General features: G+C 38.5%; 1 protein-coding gene across 1 annotated transcript in view; it reads left to right on the top strand.

Moving 5' to 3' along the window:
- Positions 1-392: 392 nt before the first annotated feature.
- TRIM37 (tripartite motif containing 37) overlaps positions 393-10566 on the top strand; it is a 148495-nt gene continuing 138321 nt past the window's right edge. Inside the window, exon 1 of the mRNA XM_032616233.1 lies at positions 393-440. Within this exon, the coding sequence (XP_032472124.1) occupies positions 408-440 (33 nt within the window). The 5' untranslated portion in view covers positions 393-407. The remainder of the gene's footprint in view (positions 441-10566) is intronic.

The following is a 10566-nucleotide window of genomic DNA, read 5'->3' as shown; positions in this document are numbered from 1 at the left end:
GAGCGAAGTGGAGGGGAAGCTGGAGAGGAAAGGTGTGTCACGTCCCCTTTGCTGTTTCTGGAAGCTTTTGTGTAATTGGTTGGCTCTTCTTCCGATTACACCAATCGCAAGCTCTTCTCTGCTGAACTCTAACTGTGAAATTGAAAGTAGAGATGAGGGTGCAGCCAATGGAAAAAAAAAAGGGTACAGGAGCCAATCCTCCTGCGGCGTTTTGTGTCCTTGCCCAACAGGAAAAGGTGTTTCATGCGGAGGGGCGTTTCCCAGTCGCCAATGGGCGGGCGCCGGTGAAGCGGGGGAACCAATGAGCGCGAGACGTTGAATGACAGCTGTCCAATAGGGACCCTCAGTGCTAAGTACGGTTTGCGGCTTAAGCGCCGCCGCGGTCTGAGGAATGTCAACTATTCAACATGGAGGCGGAGGTCGATAAGCTGGAACTGATGGTGAGTGTAAAATGAAGGAGATCTACTGGGTAGTTTATTCTTCCTCGATGGCCTCCAATGTGGAACGCAATTTGGAGTCGCCGGAAACCCTGGGCGGAGGAGGCTGGACTAGACTCGAGCTCCTCCTCCTGTACCAAAGGGAGTCGCCGCCGCCTGGTCTCTTAACCGCCGCGGGGGGAAGGGGTTACATCCGGGAAACTCGTGAAGGAAATGGCGGGAGATGCTGGGGGTCCGGGGCCTTTGGAATTCCTTGTTCCTCGCCCTCACCTTTTCGCCTCTCGAGGAACTGTGGCTGGTGTAAACAGCGTTCTGTGTATTTCCACCAAAAAGACCTGACTGTAATGGTCTCTAAACGCCCCAAGAAGGGGAGAGGTTGTTCACAGTCCGAGAAAGGGGGATGGAGAGTGGGGAATAAACAGAGAAGGGGGGAGAGAAATCCCTTTAGGGCTGAAGCGTTCATATTCAGCCCAGGGCAGGCTGAGAAAGGATGCGAGGGTTGCGTGCACAACTTCCTAGCGGCCAAGGAAACCTCTAGACCAGTTTGGCCCATCGGTGGGGGAGACGTGTGAGCCTTTGGAATCTCAACCACGAGCTTCTTTTCCTGGAGCGCGGGCGGGACCTGGGACGTGGGAGGCTCCGCTGCTCTGGAGTTGCCTAGTTTCATTCATTGTGAAAGTAGGGGGCGGGGGCGAATAATTGGGAAGGACTCCCGCGGCTGCTTGGCCTGCTCTAGGGCGCCAAACTGGAGGGCCGTACTAGTTTTTTTCTTTGGATTCTTCCCTCACTTGTCCTCTTTATTCTCTCCCTCCCATCCCTAGACTACCGGCTGGATCGCCCGCGCTTTTTTCTTAATTCCCTTGTTTTATCTTCAGTCCCTTTACCCCCAACGCATTACGAGTGTTTGGACTGGGCTGGCTTCCTTTAAAATGGGGAAGTTGGAGAACGCACCCATCATTGAACTCCTGTCCGTTTTTTTGTTAAAGAAAAACAACAAGATTAAGTAAAAAAGCCAAAATCTCCATCACAATCCTCTCCTCTTCTCCCTGCCATTCCTTGCCGTTACTCCTTAAGTATCATTTGTGCCTGTGCTACTCTTCTCCAAGCTGAACCTTGGGTCTCTTTAATATCTGCAACGTGTAGTGATCTTGGAAGACCCTCACCCCCAGAAAATGCGAGACCTTGATATATCTTATTACTGTTTTCTTCTGATGTATTAATGAATTGTAGTGGCTCTCATATACAAAATTGACTTCCATTTGCGTCTAACGTTTTGAATTTTGATTTTCTTTGTGGGGTGTGTGTGTGGGAATTGGGAAGGTGAGAAATGGCAGCAAAGAAGGAAGAATTTCCTGCAGCTTTCCAAACCCTAAATAATGAACTTTTAGTTCAAAGTTTTGTTATTCTTATCATTAACTGTCTTTCAAAAAACAAAACAAAAAAACAGTGTTAAGTATTGTAATTTGATTCTACCAACAGGCACAGATATTAACATTGTCTTGCCCATCTCCTCCATTATGAATTCCTCCCTCCAGATGGATATTTCTGCCTAATTGTAAGATGCTAAATGATACTAATTCTGCTTTTAACAGTTTTTTTTTTCCCCTCTCAAGTTGGCTTTTAATTTTGAGGTACCAATGAAGCCTTTTTTGGAGTTTGCATTAGAGTCAATAGTCTCACAGGACATGTTTAAGATTGAACACATTTTATTTTTAGGGGAAAGCAATTACGTGTACATCTTGAAAAAAAAGTAGGTTTTAGAAAATTATGAGGTAGCCAGACTCGAACTTTTAGGTGTTTGAATGATGGGGTAGTTTTTAAAAATTCTTTTTATGAGAGGAAGAGAAGAAAACAGATCTTCTTAAATTCCTTTTAACTAACTTAGTCATAACTTTTTTTTTCCTGTTCAAATTATTAGTTTCTTTCCATAATCATTAGGGTTTAAAAATTGTATTTGAACAATTACACTTTTATTATTACTGCTTTGTACTGGCTGGGTAGTATAAGACCATACATCTCACCTTTAGATTTGCCATGTGCTTTTAGAAAAAAATGTTATATCTGTGAACTGGTTTATTTTCTAAGATTCCAAAGGTAAATGATTTCCAAATAGAATACCTATTATCTAACTTTGAAAAGAAAGTACTTATCTTAATTTTTTTAAGATATCAGACAAATATCCTGATCCTCTTAAGTTTAAAATTTTCATATATTTTTCTAGTTTTAACCCGATTCAGAAAATTAAACATTTGTTTTTTAAAATTTTATTTATTTATTTTTTCTTATTACTTATCTGTTTTATACATATTAGTGTATATATGTCAATCCCAATCTGCCAATTTATCCCACCCCCCATTTCCCCCCTTGGTGTCCATATGTTTGTTCTCTACATGTGTCTCTATTTCTGCCTTGCAAATAGGTTCATCTGTACCATTTTTCTCGATTCCACATATATGCTTTAATGTATGATATTTTAAACAATGGAAAGTGTTTTTGCATCAGTCAACATTATTAATGGAGGAATAAACTCATTGTAGGGTAATCTTTGTTCTATAACTTTTTTCCCTTCACTTATTGACTGAGTGGTATTTGGCTAGTGTCTTTCTTTTGTAATACAGGTAGAGTAGAGATTGTACACAAAAGGTAGTGCAATGTGATAATATGATACTATTTCTATTTCTGTGTTGACATCTGACTTCACAATGGTTTCTTACCAGTTAAGGTTAGAATGTTAATTGGCTTGAATCCAAGGAAACCTCTTAAATCTCAGAGCCGTCTCCTCCTCCCATTATTATTTTCTCTTTGATTTTTCTGCGCTTGAAGGAAATGGAGATGTACCTCTTATATTTAAGATGTTTTAGGGGTTATCTGAAATTTTAAAATCCCCTTTCATAGCATTGTTAAGTAGCGCTAATGGTATCCTGTTTACGAGACATTGATTCCCTGGAAGTCTGTGAACTCTTGATATAAGACGGTAAGTGCTTTTTATATTCTAGTTTAGATTCGAGAGAGATAGGGTTTATAGAAATTGGGAAATATTATTTCAGTTTTCATTTATTTTCTTTGGTAATCTTACTCAAAAGGCTAATTTTATATGGCAGTTAATCGGTCAGTTGCTGTGGAGGAGCTAACCAACACATCTCAGCAGAACAGAAATATTTTCACAACTTTGCCTTAAGTAGTAATTATAACCTGTTTTGTTAATACCAGTCCTGAGGTATTAACAATACCCATGTGAATAACTTATACAGCTTATAACATATTTACAAAATTCCTTGCTACATCTATGCATGTTTTCAGTTTGCATATTAATCATAGGTTAGTCGTCAAAAACCAACACCACTTTGATATTTAAATCCTAGTCTTCTTTTTTTTTTCTTTAACATTGATATAAATGTTCTTAGGTTTTGGATGTCTTCTGTCCAAAGAGGCAACCCTTCTTTGTATTCTTTTCACACTGAAGCTTCAACTGATGCAAGATGCTCTTGTGTGTCTTTCCTACCTATTACTGCTAACGAATGCTCTGACTTTATTGCACTACTGTACTTTACAGCTAGCAGTGCAATAGTATTGTCAAAGCATCTGAAAGCAGAATGTACACCAGAATTTTGGTTCTTGCCTTACATCTTTCTTCAGTGTCTGTGAGTAATTTACCACAACCTTTGTTGCTGAAAACTATATAATTTTATTACAAAGTATATGTTTTAGAAAGTTATAATTTGAAAAAAAATGTTTTCAACTAATTAAAAATTCACCACTGTAATGCATTATGAAACACACTGAGAGGATACATTTTATAGCTAAAGTTGTTATGGCTTATCTAAACAAGTAGTACTTTGTCATTTGCTTCTTTCTGTTACAGATTTGGATAGGTTCTGACAAATCTCAGGTTTTCTTTAATTGCCTTTGAAGATGAATTAGTATGTGATGAATACAATCTTTGCTGTATATTTCCTGTGGTAACCTGCCTCATATCTTAAGTGGTGTTAATTTTGTGTATTGTATAGTAAATGCTTGAGTTTAAAACTTTAGAATGCATGTCTTAATGTTCGTTTTGTAATTATGAGATATAATAAAATGTGACTCCACTTGTTTTTTTGTAATCAGTTTGAGATAATTTGCATAGAGTAAAACTCAACAGTTTTAGTTGTACAATTTCATGAGTTTTGATAAATGTGTACAGTCATGTAACCACCACCACCAGTCATGATATAGAAGATTTCCCTCACCATAAAAAGTTCCCTTATGACCCTTTGCAGTAAACCTCCCAAACTCCCTGGCAGCCACAGACCTCTAGTTTTGCCTTTCCTAGAAGTTCATAAAAATGAAATCATATACACAAACCTTCTAGTCTTTCGTGTCTGGCTTCTTGCACTTAGCATAATGCTTTTAAGATTCACCCATGTTGTTGCATGTATTAGGAGTTGGACCATTTTTATTGATGAGTAGTATTCCATTGTCTAGAATATCACAAATTGTTTATCTTTTCACCAGATTATGGACATTGTTAATTCCAGATTTTGCCTATTATGAATAGTTGTTCTAAACATTACAATACAAGTCTTTATGTGGACATAATGTTTTCATTTCTCTTGGGCAGCATGATAAAAGTATGACTGATCTTAAAAGAAACTGCTAAAATCTTTTTTCAAAGCTCTGTATTAGGGGTTCCAGTTTCTCCAAGTCCTCACCAACACTTGGTACTGTTGTCAGTCTTCTTCATTTTAGCCATTCTAGTAGGTGTGTAGTGGTATCTCATTATAGTTTCAGTTTGCATTTCCTTAATGGCTAATGGTATTGAACATCTTTTCATGTGCTTATTTGAAGTTGGTATATCTTCTTTAGTGAATATCTGTTAAAATCTTTTGCCTATTTTCAAATTGAGTTGTCTGTCTTTTTATTATTACAAGAGTCCTTTAATTATCTATTTGCCTTCTCCCTTAAAATTTTTTGATGGAGTCCAGTTTATACATTTTATTCTTCTATGGTTTATGCCTTCTGTGTTCTATCTAAGAATTCTTTGCTTAACTTGAGGTCACAAATGTTTTCTTCTAGAAGATTTATAGTTTTAGTTTTTACATTTAGATCTCAGTCCATTTTGAGTTAACTTTTGTTAGGAAGCCTTGAAATCATCTAGTATAAGGCTTCACCCATTGCTCTTGTTTTCTAAAACTTTTAAATTAATTTACATTTCCACATAATTTTTCTGTCAATTTCTATAAAAAAAAAAAAGAGGTGTACTGGGATTTTGGTTGGGATTATGTTGAATCTAAAGAACAATTTGGGGAGAATCGCTATCTTAACAATATTGAGCCTTCTGATACATGAACATTATCTCTCCATTAATTAGGTCTTTTAAAATTTCTCTCAACAGTGTTTTCCAGTTTTCAGTTTATAGGTCTTACTTACTTTTTTTAATAACCTGCTTAGTGTGATTTTTTTTAAATTAATTTATTTTTGGCTGTGTTGGGTCTTCGTTGCTGCATGCGGGCTTTCTCTAGTTGCAGCAAGCTGGGGCTACTCTTCGTTGTGGTGCACGGCTTCTCATTGCAGTGGCTTCTCTTGTTGTGGAGCACGGGCTCTGGGGGCACGGGCTTCAGTAGTTGTTGTTCCCTGGCTCAGTAGTTGTAGCACACGGGCTTAGTTGCTCCGCGGTATGTGGGATCTTCCTGGACCAGGGCTTGAACCTGTGTCCCCTGCATTGGCAGGCGGATTCTTAACCACTGCACCACCAGGGAAGTCCTAAATAAGTCAATTCTTGATTCTTTAATTCATTGTTTTTGTTCTCATTTTATAAATGAGGAAATAATCTCAGTTTTCACTTAAGATTTTCATGTAGTGATTAGTGACTGTAAAATAAATTTAGCTTTTCAGAACAATTTATTTTTGTTAGGAGATGTGAGAGTTGTAGTAGTTCTTATTAATTCCTCCTCTCCTCTCTTTAATTTCTCCAATTTTAGATGATAGTACTTCATACTTTCTTTTGGTAAGTGTTACTAGGGCACGCTGGTACCAGAGGCTAGAGATATTAAGGAACTTATCTGGGAGACATGGCTAAATACATTGAGACAGATGCCATGATGGGATAAGTAAATGTCAGTTGTTGTGGGGGCACATTGGAAAGAGGCACCTAACCTGGGGAAGGATTCTTGTTAGAGGTGAGAGATAATCTGAGACTGGAAGGATGAGTAGGGATTAGCCAGTGAAAGAAACAGAAAACTTTCCAGGCAAAGGAAACAGTGCGTGTGAAAGTCCAGAGGTGTTGCACAAGTGGGGGAAACCGCAAGTTGTTCAGTACAGTTTTGAGATGGGGGGCAGGGGGGTTGAGATGAAGAACCAGTAAAATCAATTCTAGCTATTAAGTTGAAAACCTCCACCACACTTTTCCTTTATTACATTCTAAACATTTAAAATTATTGTAAATATTCATGTTCTGTAGTAATTATGAACCTATGTTCCTTAATTAAAAAAAAAATCTTATAAACACCCCGTTAAGGTTTTGGATAAAATATAGGGAAATTTAATGACTTCTGATAAAATTATATATTGATTTCTGTGTTCTACACTCTTTATTGCCCTATTTATTTATAAGGCATAGGATACCATAAATAACAGAGAAGTCTTTAAAAAAAAAATAATGAAAAGGAGGACTTCCCTAGTGGCGCAGTGGTTAAGAATCCACCTGCCAACGCAGGAGACAAAGAGTTCGATCCCTGGTCCGGGAAGATCCCACGTGCCATGGAGCAGCTAAGCCTGTGTGCCACAACTACTGAGCCTGCGCTCTAGAGCCCGCAAGCCACAACTACTGAGCCCGCGTGCCACAACTACTGAAGCCTGCACGCCTAGAGCCCGTGCTCCACAACAAGAGAAGCCACTGCAATGAGAAGCCTGTGCACCGCAACGAAGAGAAGCCCCCACTCAGCAACACAGCCCCAACAATGAAGACCCAAAGCAGCCAAAAATAAATTTTTTAATTAATTAAAAAAAAAAGACTACGTTGTATAGTCTAGATTCTTTTTTTAAAAATGTATTTATTCTTTATTTATTTAGTTTTGGCTGCGTTGGATCTATGTTGCTGCATGTGGGCTTTCTCTAGTTGTGGCGAGCGGGGGCTACTCTTCGTTGTGGTGCACGGACTTCTCGTGGCGGTGGCTTCTCTTGTGGAGCATGGGCTCTAGGTGTGTGGGCTTCAGTAGTTGTGGCACGTGGGCTCAGTAGTTGTAGCACATGGGCTCAGTAGTTGTGGCTCGTGGGCTCTAGAGCGCAGGCTCAGTAGTTGTGGCGCACGGGCTTAGTTGCTCTGCAGAATGTGGGATCTTCCTGGACCAGGGATCAAACCCTTTGTCCCCTGTGTTGGCAGGTGGATTCTTAACCACTGTGCCACCAGGGAAGTCCCTATTCTAGATTCTTTTGTAGGTATATTTTAATTTTTTCTAAACCAGGTTCATTCTATATATTATGAAAATCAAAATCTGTCCCTGTAGTCTATTATGTGTCCATAGCACAGTTAACATAAATAACCTAAGATCCTGAAAGCTTAAAAAAAGTTAAGTAGACTACTTTAACTGATAAAGTCAGGCTCATGTGTACTACTCTTTTAATTGTTACATAAAAGCCTGCAGATTAGGAACTGATGAACCTGAAACTTCACACTTTCTTCTGCTTTGATGTTGTTATTTGCCTGAAATAACATGTCTGTAACTGGGTGCTTGTGCATACTGCTGCTTATCTGTTTCAGACAAGCATAGACATGTGTTTGTTCTCTCTGGAAGAGAGTGGATAATAGTCAACTCTTTGGCAGAAATATACAAAAAACCAATTTTGATTGTGTAGACATTAGAGGTGGCGTTCAACTGGTTAAGAGCTTGAAATATTTATTAAAACAGGCTTTAGAATGTTGTTCGATTCCCAGGCTGTTCTTTCAAATGAATAAATGTTCTTTAATCTATTCACTTTTTTCACTGCATATTAAAAACCAGGGATATAGAAGTGAAAAGCCAAGTCTCTTGCCAGCAAGAAACTTGAAATCAAATGGTGACACTACCATGCAAACAAATGATTGTAATATAAGACATGACTTGGTAAACTTTATCCATGAAAAAAATAAAATGAGAGTAGATAAAGGTGTTTCTAAACCTGTATTGGAGAGATGGGAATGTAAGGAAAGGGGTGCTTTAAGTAGTTTCTTTGGTTGATAATACAGCTAACCTAGATCTAGGAGTGTTAAGATACCTAATTTGCCCTTAAAACAATGTTTCTATGGAAAATGTATTTCTAAGCCTAGCCACTGAGTCCAGAACATACCTCTACCAACTCCTCTCACCAGAGGCAAGGCTGCCGTACTTTCCCCCTTCATTTCCCTGTGTTTTGATGTTGAGACAGGCTCTCTCAGAAGACGATGTGTTTGGAGCTGGTCCTTTTGAAAGGGAGCATTTTTGTGGCAGTGGGAATCTACGGGTTTTGTAAAGAGGAAATGTTTTTTTAAACTGTACTGCAATTACGTTCTTTTCTCCTTGCTGCCAAATACTTGAGTGGTATGTCATACAGTGTGCCTTTTATCTAAAGCCTTAAGCTTATCATAATAAAAACTAGTATGACGGAATGTTGTGTTTGTGATATATGTGGCATGCTCTCTAAAACTCTAAATTATTTCCTGAAGTATTTTTTTCCCATTTGTACAGTATCGTCCTTACAATCCCAGTCTTCTTCGAAGGATGTCCAATTGGCAGAATGTAATTTGGTGGTCTTTGGGGCTTTAACATTGATTTCCATGGACTTTGCCCAGCTAAATTGCATATTTTATTTACCACTCTTAGGATTGATATAAAACTTTCCCATTTATTTTTATTACTGATTTAGAGAAAAACTGTGAATATTAAATATGAATGTCTTGGGCTTTAAAAAATTCACTAGTTTTATTTTAAATATTCTAATATGCCTAAAAATAAGACAGGTAGCTAAAACTAATTAAACAGCAACCTCATTGTTTACAAGGCTTCCAATGTGAATGAAGTTTAGCAATATCATTTCGTTCCATTAATCAGACACTAATGAGTTTTGGAGACTGTCATAATTGGTCAGTAAATTTCCTACCGTGTAACTAAAAATTTTCCTGTTTATCACCAGATCCTAGAACCCTATCGATATTGTCTCTGCTGTGTAAATAGTTCTGAGTAGTGCAATATTGCTTATAGGGTTTTGGTGTTTGGGAAGAACAATGGGCAGGTTGCAGAAATGATGCAGCTGAAACTGAAGCAACAGTCATCTTTGTTTAGGAAGAAAACAAATAGTAGAAGCTACTTTTCAATACATACATTAAAATCTGAAACTCAAAGGTCAAATTTTTTTTTTTTAATTTATTTTTGGCTGCGTTGGGCCTTCATTGCTGCGTGCGGGCTTTCTCTAGCTGCGGCCAGTGGGGGCTACTCTGTTGCGGTGCACAGGCTTTCTCATTGCGGTGGCTTCTCTTGTTGCAGAGCACGGGCTCGAGGCACGCAGCTTCAGTAGTTGTGGCACGTGGGCTTCAGTAGTTGTGGCATGCGGGCTTCAGTAGTTGTGGCTCGCAGGCTCTAGAGCGCAGGCTCAGTAGTTGTGGCGCACGGGCTTAGTTGCTCTGAGGCATGTGAGATCTTCCCAGACCAGGCCTCCAACCCATGTCCCCTGGATTGGCAGGCGGATTCTTAACCACTGCACCACCAGGGAAGCCCCAAGTTTTTATATATTAGAAAAAAGAAACATTTTCATTAATTTTAACATTTTGACAAATTAAACTTTGGTTTATTTGTGGTATAATGATATAATAGAAGTTTAGTGTTGAAAGGGACTAGATTTCCATCTCTCTCATTTAATAGCAGAGACTCAGAGGGAAGGTACTGGAGGCCACATAGCTGGTTAGTGAGACCAGAACTAGAACTTCTGCCACATATCTCAATCCTCTTATTTTCTTTTCTTCTGTACCAGACTACCAGGTTATATTCAGAGAGAATTTTTTAATGGACTAACTGCAGAGATATTAGATTTAAAACTTAAAAAAAACTGTTTAAATTTAATATTAGGTAAAGTCTTTACATTTTCCCCCCATCTATGTGATTCTTATTGGATTTAATGTCATGTATAACTTTGGTCTAAC

The sequence above is a fragment of the Phocoena sinus genome, chromosome 20 (genome assembly GCF_008692025.1).
Source record: "Phocoena sinus isolate mPhoSin1 chromosome 20, mPhoSin1.pri, whole genome shotgun sequence".
NCBI classification, from domain to species: domain Eukaryota; kingdom Metazoa; phylum Chordata; class Mammalia; order Artiodactyla; family Phocoenidae; genus Phocoena; species Phocoena sinus.
The sequence above is the reverse complement of the archived record's forward strand: the minus strand, read 5'-3'. Positions and strand labels throughout refer to the sequence as shown.